The sequence below is a fragment of the Dama dama genome, chromosome 23, assembly GCF_033118175.1.
Source record: "Dama dama isolate Ldn47 chromosome 23, ASM3311817v1, whole genome shotgun sequence".
Classification (NCBI taxonomy): Eukaryota; Metazoa; Chordata; class Mammalia; order Artiodactyla; family Cervidae; genus Dama; species Dama dama.
The window spans coordinates 42389605-42406935 of NC_083703.1; the positions used below are offsets into that span (position 1 = coordinate 42389605).

Consider the following 17331-nt stretch of genomic DNA (forward strand, 5'->3'; position numbering starts at 1 on the left):
GGGCACAGCACAGGCAGAGTCAGAGGAGGGAGCTGGGGAAGGAGGGGGCGGGCAGGAGAAGCGTCCAGAGTGAGGAGAGGATGGGAGACCAGCTAGACTCTGAAGGACACCTTGAAGGATCATAGCTCTGCTCTGAGATAACATGACCTGACTAGAGATTTAACAGGGCTACGTTGGTTTCTTCATTAAAACAAACAGGTAAAGTCAAGAGGCAGGGTGATATCAGCCCAGGCAAGATCACAAGGGTGAGGGTGAGGATACACATATATCCCCTTCAGTTACATAAACAGTAATGCTCCTCTGAAAGGAATTTTCAAAGGTTAGACCATCTGGCCCCAAGATAAAGGAAGGAAAAGGTCTTTTTAGATAAGATCACTTTTTACTTATTATAGGATCTGAACCTGGTTTTTCCAACAGTCATGTATGGATGTGAAAGTTGGACCACAAAGAAGGCTGAGCCCTGAAGAACTGATGCTTTTGAACTGTGGTGTTGGAGAAGATTTTTGAGAGTCCCTTGGATAGCAAAGAGATCCAACCAGTCCATCCTAAAGGAAATCAAACCTGAATATTCACTGGAAAGACTGACGATGAACCTGAAGCTTCAATACTTTAGCCACCTGAAGCGAAGAGCTGACTCATTAGAAAAGACCTTGATGCTGGGAAAGATTGAGGACAGGAGGAGAATGGGACAACAGAAGACGAGATGGCTGGATGGCATCACTGACTCAACGGACACGAGTTTGAGCAGGCTCCAGGAGATGGTGAAGGACAGGGAAGCCTGGTGTGCTGCAGTCCGTGGGGTCACAAGGAGGTTAAGACACGACTGAGCAACTGAACAACAATGCTGACAGGACCTGAACCAAAAAGAGAGGTGAACGCTGATCCTCTTTTCTCCTCTCTTTTAAAATACATTATAATTCAGGGGCAAAGGCACTTTGGAAACAGAACATACCTTTCTTATCTAAATGTTTTAAAAAGAATTTTACAGCCAGAAAGGACCTTTCAGGGCCATCTGCACAACAGCATCTACTTCACGGAACTGACTTGGAAGCATCCGCCTTAGAAACAAGTACAGATCGCACACCTTACGTTCACATGATTCGGCGTGGCACGGACATCTCCATCAAGCTGGGAGAGCCCCGGGGGAAACAAACGCACTTTGGGAGGGAAAGGCCCCCACCTCAGGTCAACTGCAGGCTCAAAGGGCCAGAGACCCACATCCTACCTGGTCAAAAGCCATATCCACCTTCACTAAAGAAAAACCCTTTCATGTAACCTCTTTTTTCCAGGGCTAGAGGATGAATCTGCTTCTTGAATCAGTGTTGGAAAAGAGCCACCCCCTCTCACAATAATGAAAACAATTCTGATTTCATTTTGTGTACCTTCCCTGCGTAAAAGTATTATGTTAGAAAATGAAGAGTCTGTCAGGGTTTAGAAGTAACACCCCCACTGCCTCATTTCTCAGGGGACCAGAATCAGTTATCAGGGTAAGGTATAGTTAGAAAGTCTCCACCAAGATTTAGGCAAAGAAAAGCAGGCATTCCTATTTATCTAACATTTTTTTCAGTAACTTTTACTTCAACTTTCACTCCTTTTACTAAATTTATTTAAGCACATGAGTAAACAGCAAAGGTTACCCTTCATAACTCCAAATAATAGTAAGTCTTTTTAATCAGCACATGCCCACTATAGTAAGTATTTTGCAGACACTAAAGCAGACACGCCTTTATGCCTAAACTTCAATCAGTATTTCAAGCTTTGCTCCCTTGGATCAACAGCCCTCCTCCCCCACCCCACCCACACAGCCAGCAGTTTTTCTAAGGGGAAGGTGGACAGTCATGCCCTTCTTCAAAGTGATTTTAAAGTTATTTGCCTGGAAAGCAAACAAACAACATCTTCGTACATACCACTCCAGTTCTTGGCCATCTTGAACATGTTCGCAGCTCTGGTATACATTTCACAAGCCTCTTCTATTCTTGTGTTTCCTCTGAGAAAAATGTAAAGATGAGGTTAAGTTTTACAGTAACAACCATCCACGTCCCTAAATATCTCTCAAGTAATGGATATCTACCAAGCACTTAGGACGTGCCAGACCAGCGCCAGAGAACCTTGCCAGCTGCTCGGACGGGGCACTCTGATCACCCTTGCTACCCCAGGTGAGGGAATCGAGGTCTAAGAGAGTAAACGCCACCCTGTGAGCATGCCAGAGCACTGAGACGCAAACACCGCTGTGGCGGGACCCAGGGCCTACACCCTCAAAAGCATCCTTTCCATGCGTGTAGACAGAACTTTTACTTGTCCCGAGGAATGAGAAGTATATTTTTCAAAGGAGGCTGAATTTTGAAGGATAAAGATGTGTTGACACTTTTAATGTCCAAGAGCTCAGCACTGTTTGTGTTCAGACTTAAAAGTAAAAACAAAACCCGAAGCAGGAGCAGCAATGCACCAGGCTGTTCAAGGACTATAATACCTGACGAGAAAGGGGCCGTGGGGTCTGGCCCCCACCCTGTGGAAATGCACTCTACAACATCCCTTGGGGGGAACCTCACTGCTTACAGCGTTTTCACTGCACCAAGCTGAGGCCCCTACGCCTGCTGCTCCTCTGTCTCGTGTGTCTACTCTATACACAAGAAAGAACAGAGAGAACCAGAACAAGATGGGCTCTGCACAACACACACCACACACCACGGGGAACTCCCAGTGGAAAACAGATGTAAGGACTAAGAGAGGGCGAGGCCAAGGCTGACTGCAGTCTGGAGCGGGGGCACCCCCGTGCCACGAAGCTTGCAGAGGGCAGGCACGGATCATGTGTGACTCTACCTGGGGCAGTCACCACTGAGAGTCTGACTCCAGACTAGTTCTTTAACTTATTTGGGTCCCCAATCTTGCATGTGTAAACTGAGGGTAATACACAGTCTCTACCTCTGGGTTATTATGAAGATCAGAAGAAATAATCCACATGGAGTTGTCACTGTAGGGCTGGACCCAGAGTCAGTCAGGATGATCACTGTAACTAGATTTGTGTACTGAAGGCAGACAAACTCTGGAATATACAGATCATCTCATAAGTGATCTGTATTTAGAATATATAAAGAACCCTTACAACTCAATAACAAAAAGACTAATAATTCAAGTAAAAATGGGTGGAAGATCTGAATAGACACTTCCCCAAAGAAGATTAAAAAAAAGACATAGCCAATAAGCCCTTGAAAAGCTACTCAACATCATTAAACATCAGAGAAATGCAAATCAAAACCACAAATGAGATAGCACTTCACTCCCACCAGGCTGGTTAGAATCAAAAGCAAGGACTAAGGAATGTTAGAGAGGAGGCAGGAAACTGGCCCCCTCATTTACTGCCAGTACAAGGGGCAAACTGTATAAAAAGCCACTCTGGGTAAGCGTGGCAGCTGCTCAAAAGGTTAAACATAGTTACTGTATGACCCCAAATTCTACACCAAGGCACATACCTGAGAGAGATGAAAACATCGGTCCACACACAAACTTGTACACAAATGTTCACAGAAGCATTGCTTAAAACAGACAAAAGTGGAAACAACCCACATGTCCATCAACTGAAAATGATAACTGAAGGTGGTGCACACAGTGGAGCAGGTCAGACAATAAAAAGGAATGACGTGCTGAAGGAAGCACTGACTGTGCTACAAAGCAGACGGCCTTCACGACATCGTGTGGAGTGAAGGGCCAGTCCCAGGGGAGCCCACCATTCACTGGAAAGGGCTGCAACAGGCTGGTTCTAGAGCTGGGAGCGCCGGAGAGAAATAGAGGGGGTAGGCAGAGCTTCTTTCTGGGGTGGTGAAAACGTGCTAAAACCACTTGTTGTGGTAACTACATTGTTTAGCGAATATGCTTAAAAACTACTCAACTGGACACCCTGGATGGGTGTAGAGTATAGTATGTGAATTACATATCAGTAAAGCTGTCTCTCTCTCCTCTAAAAAAATCCCCTCTGGGTGGGTATGTCATACAGCCAGGGACAGGATGGCAACAAACCACGCCAACAATAAAGCGGCAGAAGGAGCAAAAACTTCTCGCTCACACCTTCACACTCCTTTTTCTTCACTTCAAAGCTACATTTAAAAAAAACTAATTAGCGGAGGTGGCTGGCTGGTGGGATGGCAGATGAAGAGGATCCTACCTTTGAGGAAGAAAATGAAGAAACTGGAGGAGGTGCAGAAGGTGGACAGGGTAAAAGAAAGACTTTTTTCTAAAGAATTACGATGTATGATGTATGGGTTTGGAGATGACCAGAATCCTTATACTGAATCAGTAGATATTCTTGGAAGACCTTGTCATAGAGTTCATCACTGAAATGACTCATAAGGCAATGTCAATTGGAAGACAAGCTCGGGTACAAGTTGACAATATCGTCTTCTTGATTCAAAAGGACCCAAGAAAGTTTGCTAGGGTTAAAGACTTGCTTACTATGAATGAAGAATTGAAACGTGCTAGAAAAGCATTTGATGAAGCAAACTACGGATCTTGACACCTTTTGTACTTTCTGAAGCTTCATTATCTTCTGGGGAAACCATACTTAATAACTGTATTTTCCACAATAAGGCCCTGCCTAATACCTAACCATGTGAATGAAAAATGGAGAACCACAAAGTTTTCAGGCTTTATTTTCATGTTTTCAATTTTAGAGTGATACATGAGCCTTTAATTGCCTGCCATTACATTACCCTACTTGAATTACATGTTAGATTTTAATGACCACATGTAAGTCAAAGTACCTTGGGTTTGCAAACCATTCAGTTTCTTCTGACTCCTGACCATCTCAATGATGAATTAATATTTGTGTACTTGTGCCATTGTAGGTTGTACTGTAGCTGTTTAATATGTGAAATCTAAATGGCACCTTTGACTTTGATAGCTAAGATGTGTTTCATGTATTTCTAAAGCTTTTAGACCACAGTAGTGTAAGTTATTAAAAGGTGGTGAACTGGTTTAACGAGAAAATGATATTAGAAAATACAGCCTTTTGTAGGAGTGTTTATTTGTCTTAAGATAATTTGTTTTAATACTCTTCTTTAGATAACAAGAGTAATTTAATTTTTTATTTTTTGAGAAACTAAGAATTTCCTATGAATGGTTCTGTGTTGGAAGACATACTGGATTAAAAATCTTTGGGGTTTATAATATACTGTTTGTCAGGTTTTAAAAGAACTCATTTCCCCAGGTCAGATTAAAACTTCTGAAAGTGCTTTCAGTAGCAGGAATGGCATTGCTGAAAAAAGTTTATGGCAGATAAGCATTTGGGGTCGTGTTTTATTAACATATTTGTAGTATTTATTTATTGTGAAAATGTATACTTGACTAAAACCATGTGTGGCTATGGAAACCACTTTTGTAGTTCAGGATATACAAGTTTTGTGTGTATTTAGCTCATTTTATTAGTCTTGCACTTAGCTGAAAGTAAGGATTAAAATTGCATTTAAAGGGATCACTGATATTACTCTGTGAAACTGAATGCTTTGTGTGTCGCTTATAAGCATTATCTGTGAATCAGTACTTAGGAAGATTTCACTTTCTTAACCTATCAATATAGAGAATAAAGTATGAAAAATTAAAAAGATGAAAAAATAAAATAAAAAAATTAAAAAGCTAATTATTCTGATGAACATTCCTAACTCAAGAAAGATTTCAATCTTAGCCACAGCTCCTTGGAGCTAACAAAGGGCTTGCCACTTTCTGTGTCTTATTTTTCTAAAGTGTACCAGGAATCTTGAACTGTAATTACAGTGCAATCATCCTTATTAGAGGTTTCCAAATAAAACTAGCTTAATTAAATGTACCTTATCCTATTATTTTCAGAAGCAGGTTCAGCTAAGAATAACAGAACGCCTACAACATGCTAAGTTTTATGCTGCTGTTTCCATGTGCCTTATGCCACCTTCAGTATTACAACGACCACGAAAGAGGACATCTCCATGTTGTTGCTGTCCAGTTGCGAAGTCGTGTCTGACTCTTTGTGATCCTATGGACTGCAGAATGCAGTCTCTGTATTACAGAAGGGAAAACACTGTACCTGGAGGTCAATGGCTTGTCATCCAGCCAAGGTCAGTGGTCAGAGTGGACACCTGATGTCAGGTTCAGCGATCTTTACAAAACTAATGAATGAACTCTACAAGACTCAAGACCCTCACCTCTCACTAAACAGAATCACCAGAAAAATCCTGACGTTAACAGCACCAGAGAACTCACGTGTCATAAACAGACACAACTTAAAGAATTCATGAAAAAATTGTCACCCTGCTTATTTAACTTATATGCAGAGTACATCATGAGAAACACTGGACTGGGTGAAGCACAAGCTGGAATCAAGATTGCTGGGAGAAATATCAATAACTTCAGATATGCAGATGACACCACCCTTATGGCAGAAAGTGAAGAGGAACTAAAGATGAAAGTGAAGGAGGAGACTGAAAAAGTTGGCTTAAAGCTCAACATTCAGAAAACTAAGATCATGGCATCTGGCCCCATCACTTCATGACAAATGGATGGGGAAACAGTGAGAGACTTTATTTTTGGGGGCTCCATGCAGCCGTGAAATTAAAAGACGCTTACTCCTTGAAAGGAAAGTTATGACCAACCTAGACAGCATATTAAAAAGCAGAGACATTACTTTGCCAACAAAGGTCCGTCTAGCCAAGGCTACGGATTTTCCAGTAGTCATATATGGATGTGAGAGCTGGACTATAAAGAAAGCTGAGCACCAAAAAGAATTGATGCTTTTGAACTGTGGTGTTGGAGAAGACTCCTGAGAGTTCCTTGGCCTGCAAGAAGATCCAACCAGTCCATCCTAAAGGAGATCAGTCCTGGGTGTTCACTGGAAGGTCTGATGTTGAAGCTGAAACTCCAATACTTTGGCCACCTGATGTGAAGAGCTGACTCATTTGAAAAGACCCTGATGCTGGGAAAGATTGAGGGCAGGAGGAGAAAGGGACGGGAGAGGATGAGATGGTTGGATGGCATCACCGACACAATGGACATGAGTTTGGGTAGGCTCTGGGAGTTGGTGTTGGACAGGGAGGCCTGGCGTGCTGTTGCTCATGGGGTCGCAAAGAGTCGGACACAACTGAGCGACTGAAGTGAACCTGAACTGAAAAAATTTACTTTTAAGTCACTCCAAATGCCTACTGTGTTCTATACCTGTGAAAGTTGATTTTTGTGAATTTTAAAGAAAAGTATTTTTGACTGACTGTTATCCAGAGCCCCTAGAACTGAGGGAGAAGATCCCTGAAAACAGAAACAAGTTTCAGTGAGGAGTCTACATTATAAGTGATACAGTACAGCACATGGCAGGCTTCCCGGGTAGCTCAGTGGTAAAGAATCTGTCTGCCAGTGCAGCAGACGTGGAAGATTAGGGTTCGATCTCTGGGTCAGCAAGATCACCTGGAGAGGAAAATGGCAACCCACTCCAGTATTCTTGCCTAGGAAATCCCATGCCTAGCGGGCTATAGTTCGTAAGGTCGCAGAAGAGTTGGACACGACTTAGCAACTAAACAAAAACAGCACATGGCACTAACCTGCCAGAAAACATTAAGAAAATAACGTTCTTACCAAGGAGGTCAAAATGCTGAGAAAAGAATATTTAACTGCAGGCTGGAAAAATCTGATTGCCTGACACCCCTACCCCAGGTTCCACAGAGGAAGTGGGGTGAGAGCGACATGCGCGCTCCACCCCGCCCCCACCGCCCAGGTGCCCAGAACAGCAGAGCTGGGTCCAAGCCCCTGACTCTCCTCCCTGCCCCTTCCTGTTTAGGAGGGAAAAACTGAGCCTGGGAAAATCACAGCCTATTAGTCCAGACAGCTCAGATGACATCTACAAGCAGACAAGACTATTAGCCCTCGACTCATCCAAAATCCTGCATTTTCCTCGTGATGAGTGAAAGCTATCTGGAAGCCCCAGCAAACTGTAACTGAGCACGTGGACGGTGAGGGCGGGGAGGTACCAAGGCAAGAGCCGTGGGCACCAATGGCCCACGGTGCCTCTAACTGCCTGACTCAAATCCTTCGCTTTTTCACAAACCAGTAACAAGAGGTGTGGCTGCAAGGAGGTAGGCTTTGGAGTCGGACTGCCAACAGACAAATGCAACTATCCATCAGCTCCCAACCCTTTGCCCGCAAGAACAAGTGCAGCCCCCAGATCCACAGCACTCCCAGAGCAACCAGCAGAAGCTGAGCAGGGGGTTCAACCTCAACCACCATGTGCTCTGCCTTGGATCCTGGGATTCCACCTTCTGAGAACGTCTCACTTTATTTCTATTTAACAAAAAAGAATCACAGATTCTCAAATGCAGGAAACAATCTGAGACGTTTAAGGACTGTCTGACCAAAGTATCTGCATTTAAGCATAACTTCTTGAAATAAAGTTACAAGAACAGGTACAGCACAGAAAGCTGGTGGGATTTTTATCACGAGGGGTCAAGTGTGACGAGGGGTCACTCTTCCTGTAGAGGGGAGATATGTATAGATTGGATCTTTTAGTAAAACAAACCGAGATACTTAAATATTACAAGGAAGGTAAGAATAGGAATTACTGGATAAACTCAGAAATGACTCATACACAACATGACTTGTCAAGAGAAACTTTTATATTTAATTTCAATCTTCATAAAACTTTAATTTTTTTAAACAGAATTTAATCATTGAGACCTGAGATTCCTACAGGACAATGGTAGCTGCCTAAATACAAAAACACGTCTTTGTATCTTCTGCAACTACACAGATCAACAAGGAGTGGATGTAACCAACGGATTGGATCCACTCAACAAACTGGAGACCATTGAGTCAGAAGTCAACACGATTTCATTTAAGAAAGCTGGGGCAGTAAAAACCCTGAACCAGCAGAGGTAGGGGCTTCCCAGGTGGCACTAGTGGTAAAGAACCCCCCTGCCGATGCAGGAGACATAACAGACGCAGGTTCGATCCCTGGGTCAGGAAGATCCCCTGGAGGAGGGCATGGCAACCCACTCTAGTATTCTTGCCTGAAGAATCTCATGGACAGAGGAGCCTGGAAGGCGACAGTCCATAGGGTCGCAGAGAATCAGACACAACTAAAGTGACTTAGCAGGCACGCAACAGAGCTAAGGAGACAGCCCCTGCTAGCAATCAGGAGGGGAGACCTAGACACAAGACGGGGTACAGCAGGGTCCCACAAGCGCAGTTCACAGGCAGCAACACCCCTTCAGACAGGGGCTGCAGTGTGGGATCCAGGAGGCAAGTATGAGACCTGGAGGGCATGGGGGCCTGGAAGGGGGGCCTGGCTAGAGGTGTCAGGCTCCAGAAGATGTGCTTCTAGGGGAGGGAAGGAGAGAGGAGGCTTGGCAGTTAGCGAAAGAAAGCAGAGCTGGAAATAAACTCAGGGTTTTGGGAAACAGTGGAAGCAGAATTGGAGTGGCAGCAAGCCCCAACCCACCCTCAAAATCCTAGGCATCAAGGAAACCACACCAACGTATGGACAGAAGATGCTGCAAAGGTAATATGAGTTCAGGAGAAAGTACACTTCTAATGTTTGCCCTTCCCCAGGTGAGCGGTCTGCAGTAGACCCTCTCTCGTGATGGGCCTGGCAAGGGCACCATCTAAGCTCTCAGTCAGGCATGTGCTCATTGACACACTCACAATCATTCTGGACCAGACACTCACTCTACCTTCATGTTCAGTACTGTATTCAATGAATTATATGAGACAGTCAACACTCTACTATAAAACAGGCTCTGTGCTAGATTGTTTTGCCCAACTGTAGGCTAATGGAAGCGCTCTGGTAGGCCAGGTAGGTGTGTTAAACACATTTTCGACTTACAATGGGTTTATGGGGACATAACCCTACTGTAGGCAGAGAGAGACCTATACAAATACCTGAATCCCCCTGACACTCACACACCCTGAGTAGAGGGATAAGTAGAGCACGCTCACTGACTGGCACACAGGTAGGTAATGCGTGCTTCCCAGAGCAGACAAAACACTAGATTCCCAAGTAAGGAAATCAGGCAAAGGGTACTAAAGAAGATTCACGGGGTAATAGCGTACTCCTCTTGTGACAGCACAGACGACCCCTGCAGCTTCTGCTCCCACTCCCTCCCTCCAAGTCAGCCCTGGCCACTGTGCCCGGACTCGATAAGGGAGGGGAGCTGCCCTCTCCCTGGGGCCGGGCAGCACAGGCCACGTGGCCACAGGCATCAGATAATCCTCTTACCTAACACAGCCCCAAAACAGGCAATCACAGTAACAAGAAAGCAAAGACTGCTACCCTGGCATTAGAGGAGGTAGAATTTGGGCTCAAAAGTATCAAATGAAATAGAGAAATTCACTTCATAATACTAAAGATACAATTCAAATGAAAGTATACTGGTTGTGGACATCTAGGCACCCAAACACAGCAGCCATCTTTCTTTATAAAGCAAAAATCACAGGAGACCTGAAAGCCAAAATAATCTTGAAAAAGAAGAACAAACTGGAGGGCTCACACTTCCTGATTTCAAAACTTACTGCAAAGCTATAGTAATCAAAACAGTGTGGTACTGGCAATAATGACAAACATACAGACCAGTTGACTAGAATAGAAAGCCCATGAACAAATCTTTGTATTTATGGTCAAATGATTTTCAACAAAGGTGTCAAAAATATTCAACAAGGAATAGACAGTCTTTTCAACAAACTGTGCTGGGAAAATCGAATACTGACTTGCCAAAGGATGAAGCTGGAGCCTTACATATGGTGGTGGTAGTCCAGCCGCTAAGTCGTGTCTGACTCTTGTCACCCCATGGACTGTATGTAGCCTGCTACACGCCTCTGTTCATGGGATTTCCCAGGCAAGAGTGCTGGAGAGGGTTACCATTTTCTTTTCCAGGGGACCTTCCCCACCCAGGAATCGAACCCAGGTTTCCCGCCGTGCAGGCAGATTCTTTACTGACTGAGCTGTGAGGGAAGCCCCGGCCTTATGCATGAAGTGAAGTAAAGTGAAGTCGCTCAGTTGTGTCCTACTCTTTGCGACCCCATGGACTGTAGCCCACCAGGATCCTCAGTCCATGGGATTTTCCAGGCAAGAATACTGGAGTGGGTTGCCATTTCCTTCTCCAGGGGATCTTCCCAACCCAGGGATCGAACCCGGGTCTCCTGCATTGTAGGCAGACGCTTTACCGTCTGAGCTACCAGGGAAGCCCTGCCTTATGCAAAAATTAACTCAAAATGGATCAAGGACCTAAATGTGACACTTAAAACAGCAAAAACTCTTAAAAGAAAGCAGAGAAAAAGCTTCATGACACTAGATTTGCCAATGGTATCTTGGATATGACACTAAAGGCACAGGTTAAAAAAGAAAGAGAGACAAACTGAACTTCATGAAAATGAAAAAACTGTGCATCACAGACACTATTCAGAGAAGACAGGCAACATACAGAATGGGAGAAAATATCCTCAAATCACATACCTGATAAGGGATTAACATCAAGAATACATAGCAAACTCCTAAAACTCAATAACAAAAAAAAAAGTCAATCCAAAAGTGGATGGCCAACGGGAATTTGCTGTGTGGCTCAGGAAACCCAAGCGGGGCTCTGTGTCAGCCTAGAGGGGAGCGAGGGGGAGGGGGTTCAAAAAGGAGGGGACATATGTATACCTATGGCTGATCATGTTGAGGTTTGACAGAAAACTGCAAAATCCTGTAAAGTAATTATCCTGCAATAAAAAATAAACTAATTTTAAAAAATGGACAAAGGACTTGAATAGACATTTCTCCAAAGAACATATATGAATGGCCAACAGGCATATGAAAAGATGCATTAATAATGAGGGAAATGCAAATCAAAGCTACAATGAGATATAACCTCAGACCTGTTAGAATGGGCATTATTTATAAAATACCAAGTGCTAGAAGGAAGCGTGTAAAGAAATTAGCATCTGTGTGCACTGTTGGTAGGAATGTAAAATGGTACAACCGCTGTGGACAACAGTATGGCAGTTCCTCAAAAAATTAAAAATGGGATTACTACATAATCCAGCAATTTCATTTTGGGGCACATACACGAGAGAATGAAAAGCAGGATCTTGAAGAGATACCTGTACAATCATGTTCATGGGTGAAACGATTAATTTCCTTAAAAATACAATTTACCAAAACTGACCTCAGTAGAGATAGGAAGTTTAAACATTTCCAGGGGAAAAAAGAAAAGTATCAAGGAAACTAACACCAAAAAGCTCAACATGACTTTACTTAAGAGGATTCGATTTAAAAATGCAGAGACCAGAGCATGGGAAAGAAAAAAAAAAAACTTACAAATTCTTTTTATGAGGCCCCTGTGACATCACTACTTCAATCTGAAAAAGACTATACACATACACACACTGTAAATAAAAGAATTTGAAATAAAGTCATTTAAAACAGTATCCAACAGCCCATTTAAAAATTCATGCATTATAACTCAGGGGGTTATTCAAGGGATGCCAGGACAGTTCAGTATGAGGATATCCCTTGGTTAATGTCCTAATAACTAAAGGAAAAAAGTCATGCTTACCTCACAGTTATTGAAAAGGCCTTAAAATGTAAGTCCTTCATTCAATCCATAATGAAAATACCCATTAAAACCAGAATTGGCAGATACCTCCTTACTGTGAAAAACATATGTTTTAATCCAATAAAGTACTGATCTATTAACTTGTTAGATTTTAATTAAACTAACATTCCTAAGATACTTTCTATTAATATTCAAATACAGACACAATTAACATTCTGAAATTCTGCTTACAAAATCTCCATACTGTGAACTCCTACGTTATCACTCACCAAAAATTCTTAAGATACAAAAGTCCTGCTGATTTTATATGCTGATCAAATGAACTCAAAGTGAAAGCATAAAAATGAATTATAAAGTCTCCTTTAACTAGGATGATCCTCTGTCTTGGTTGCAGGGACACTCCTGGTTTATACCCATCTTCTCGGCATCTCAAAAATATCCCAGTTTGACCAATACCTTCACGGTCACTCTGTAACTCACAGATATGGGGAAATATCTGAAAAAAGTTTAAAGCAGAATTATATAAAGTTTAAATGCTATTTACATATAAAAGATAGTATTTAGAGATTGAGAAAACACGAAAATCAGAAGATGCACTGTCACGTAAGCCATGCTGCCTTCTTCATTTTCAGCAGAATCAACAAACAGTACCTAAATTAGTAAGGTAGCAAAAGTATTCTAAAATTATTTAGAATCATAGTAGCAACCATCAGAAGAATCAAAAGGAAAGTTAAAAAGAGTTATGTCTGCTGAGTAAGATTTAGGAGCATGAGGATTCAGGGAAAACTCTACTTTTCAACTGAAACCATTCTGTACTCCTTGCAGTTATTGCCATTTCCTACCATATGTAGCTGCTACATTTACAATGACCAGGTACTGAAGGAAACACAGAAGAAAGAAACATGGACTCCCCTTCACTTTGTTACCTTTGCTCTTCAAATTTAACAAAAGAGCACAAGATAACAAATCAGCATCTGTAAGGCATTCAGTGGAGTCCCCTGAAGTCCCAGGGAGGTGCTGGGCCACAGCCACCAAACAAGGTAGACCTCCAGGACCTTACACCCACGAGCCGCAGGCCACAACAGTCCTGGTCCTCCCTACCACTGGTAAAGGACTCTGCACCTCACAGGGCTCACAGGAATGAGAGAACATGGTGAACGCTGCAAAAATGCAAACAGAGAAAGGCCAATCGTGATTATCATTTGATATACGGAATAACCTGACACTAAAAATCAAAAAACCAAATGATTATAATATAGCTCTGTGCAGCACCTCATTCAATCCTTAGAGCTCTGACAAGTAAATTCTTTCCCCATGAGAAAGCTTAAAAAAAAAAAAACCAGAAGCTCTGAGTATGATTTGCTTGACCAGGGTCACCAAGCCAGTAAACTAGAACCTGTATTTGGACTTCTTACATATATATATAACACACACACACTCACACATACAGAGTGTGTGTACATATTATTATGGGTCACATATAATATACATTACATATTACATAAAAATATAATATATATTTCTTACACTATACCACCTGTCTCTAAATCTGAGCTTAATAATAATTTTTTTTTTAAAGTTCAATCTGCATCTGAATATCTACTGTAACTGAGGGGGACCTAAATGCTTTACAAATGCCATCATATGTCCCCATCATAACTTGGCAAAATTTAAACACAGTCTTTGCCAATATAAAGCTGAGTGAAAAATACTGATAATTAATGACCCACAATGCTTAAGAAACACTCCCAATTTTCACAAGTAGCTAAGAAATATAGATTCAGTTATTTCTGGGCAAACCTATAAGAGGCTTCTCAGATGGTGCAGTGGTGAAGAATCTGCCTGCCAATGCATGAGACATGGGTCTGATCCTTGGGTGGGAAAGATCCCCTGGAGTAGGAAATGGCAACTCAGTCCCATATTCTTGCCTGGAAAATTCCATGGGAGCCTGGTGGGCTACAGTCCAGGAGATCACAAAGAGTCAGACATGACTGAGCATGCACACAACCCTATAGGGCCTTTCATTAAATTTACTTTGACAGTGCCAGATTTATGGCTCTTTACAAGCATTGAGCCTGGGGAACAGTCAAGAGCATGGGAAGATAGGGTTAACCACCCAGAACCTGCTCCCACAGTCAGTCTTAAGCCCCTCTCTTCCACAGGCAGTATTCCCCACTGTGGTCTCCTAAAACAGGATGGCAGAGATAGTACAGGCTCCGGAAATGCCATCTTGCTGTCAGACCTAGGTCAACTGACTATCAGTTCATTAAGATGGCCAACTAAAATTTGACGTTAACTACAAAATTCAACAGCTCATCTTTGGAAACAAAATCAAAGCACAGCCCTTTTGGTGGCAATTTTGCTACACTAAGCTAAGCCAGCGAAGGAGTTAAGTTTTAATTGAATTCCACGACTCCAAGAACACATCACTGTTGACCTGTCAGTCAAGCAGAAAGACTGACCATCATGACAGCGGTTTCTTGCGATGGCTCAGCAGGTCCTTTCCTGCAGAGGAATGCGGGCAAGGAACACAGACATCTCGCGGGTGAGCCTGGACTTGTGCCTTATGTACAAAAGAATGCATGACTGACTTCTTCATATTTTTGGCTAATTTTACTGAAAGCAACAAAAAAACAAGAGCCACAGAGGAGCAGTGAGAAGGCGGCATTGCCACAAAACTAGCACAGTGTGTGGATCGACACTGAGCAAAGGGGATCCACTCTTACACAGGTTTTAATCTGCAGTTGGGTGAAGCAGCCCCAGGTATGAAACACCTGCAATAAAGTAGGCTGAGTGCCTGTAACGACCACCAGAGCCCCAAACAGCATCACCTGCCCCAGCAAAGCGCCATCAGCTCTTACACAGGTGGGTTCAGTGACACCGATGACGCTCATGTGTGCCTGTGCTGTCAACTAAGGAGTCTGACATGCAGATGGACTGCGCTGTGGTTTAAATAAAGGCAAACAAGTAGAGGGGAAAATTCTCTGGCTAAGGGAGCTAGGGCAGGGAGGATTAACACATGTATCCCAGCCCAGAAAGGTGAAGACAGGTGCAAGTGAAGCCCGACGTAAGGTAAGATTCTGAACACCTAAAACTGACACAGAATCTGTCTTCCCATTGTCACTGACAGGAGATACGAGACCCAGCTGTTGGCTTCAAAGAATTATGTAACACTATTAAAGCTCAAAGAACTCTGAGTACCCTTCTTCCCCAAGCTTTTCCGGAGACAAGCATTACTAAAAACACAGTCCTCCACGGTATAAATAACCCTTACGTGGTGCAAAGCTCTTTCAAATATTGATATTTTACTTCATTAAAAGCCCAAGATGCAGTCCAAAAAGTCTCTGACTCTGAAATCCTGGCAAAGTCAACTTGATCTATTTGGTTCTCTGTTTCCTTGATAAATAACCAGGCCTAATAATTCTGATGAAGATGCTAATTAATAATCCTCATCTTTAAGACTAAACGTTTTACAAGCATATATTCATGGAAGCTTCACTCACTTCTCTTACACTCATCTCACAGCACAGGAAACTGAGGTACAGAGGGGCTAAGGAAATTGCCCCTGGTCCCAGAGCAAGGACAGTACACCGACCTGCTGGATCCGGATCAGTCCTAAGATGCAATGACTTCCGTACAAACTGAGGCTGAATGCTGAGGATGAAGTCTTCCTACAATGCTCCTCAACGAAACAGGTGATCAACAGTCAAGAAGAAGAAAAGATGTTTCTCTAAAGACAAAAAGCATTTCTAAAATCCTTTTAGGATTACTGGTTCAAGATGTGGTCAAATTTCACAAGAACAACAATGCAACACCTCTTCACCGAAAGGAGCCAGAAGTGAGCATCCCTCTGAGAATCATCAAGTGCTGTCAGGCGCTTTTTTCTCTGTCGATTAGATTCTCTTCCAGGGAAGCGAATCCGGACTGGAAATGCTGTGCCATTAAGATCACCTCCCAGTTCGAGGTGCTATGACATTAAATTTTACTGGAATAAACTGTAATTGTTTTGTGAACCAGAGAAAGGAATCACTGCTTGGTGTTAATTAAGGTCAGGTATAAGACAGGGTTCCTTATAGTACTGTCATAACTTTTAAAGGAGTACAAATTTTTAACTCATGGCTATACTCTAAACCATACATCACATGATAAATTTAGAAACCACCTGGGATAAATGCTTAGAGAGGTTCTTGAAGGCAGGAACCTTTCTCTTCCCGCATCTTTGCGTCCTATACTACGCACAGCATGAAACCTGCATTTAAGCGTTTCCTGGAGATTATCAACACTGGTAAAATATCACAACTCAAACAACGAAGGTGGCAAAACAAGTAGATTCCAAAATGAATTTGCAAATGCTCTGGGTGTTGGACAAGGGCCTTTCGCTTTCATAAGAAAATACAGAAAACCACCAGGAATTTTCTGCCTCCCTCATCCTAAACAGCTGAATCATTCACCTACTCAGCCGCCCAGAATTCTTCCAAGAACTGTTAGTACAGGCTCTGCTTTTTGGGAAGTCCGAATTTAAGGCCTTCCCTAGGAGGGGGCAGAAGAATTAAGTGAAAATGAACGGGATTTCCAAGAGACGCAGACTTCGAGGAGCTGCGTTATCCCTAGGTCAACCGGAGACCCTGGCTATCTCATCAATCTCTGGCGAAGCAATGGCACCGGGTTGAGAGCACGTCCTCACTCACCCCACGGCTATTACCCGTGTGCTTGGCGCAAGGAGCGCGGGCACAGGGCGGCGGACCGCGGGCCGCGCGCCCGAGCGGGGGTCTGGGGCCCGCCTCTCCCCGAGCCT

The 17331-nt window shown here is 43.1% G+C and overlaps 1 protein-coding gene, 1 non-coding gene and 1 pseudogene across 6 annotated transcripts in view; 1 reads left to right on the plus strand and 2 right to left on the minus strand.

Moving 5' to 3' along the window:
- The window catches only part of NAPB (NSF attachment protein beta), a 36294-nt gene that overhangs the window by 18189 nt on the left and 774 nt on the right, over positions 1 to 17331 (minus strand). Inside the window, exons 1-4 of one of the 5 annotated variants that reach the window (XM_061126491.1) lie at positions 12806 to 16266; positions 12299 to 12349; positions 11642 to 11700; positions 1908 to 1987 (exon numbers count right to left, since the gene is read on the minus strand). In XM_061126491.1, the coding sequence (XP_060982474.1) occupies positions 1908 to 1987; positions 11642 to 11655 (94 nt within the window). In that variant the 5' untranslated portion in view covers positions 11656 to 11700; positions 12299 to 12349; positions 12806 to 16266. The other 4 variants (XM_061126490.1, XM_061126489.1, XM_061126487.1 and 1 more) reach the window with 4 other exon arrangements.
- Positions 3729 to 7697, plus strand: LOC133044778 (transcription initiation factor TFIID subunit 13-like; annotated as a pseudogene).
- Positions 11110 to 11181, minus strand: TRNAC-ACA (transfer RNA cysteine (anticodon ACA)). Its single transcript has one exon. It is a non-coding gene; the product is annotated as a tRNA-Cys (tRNA).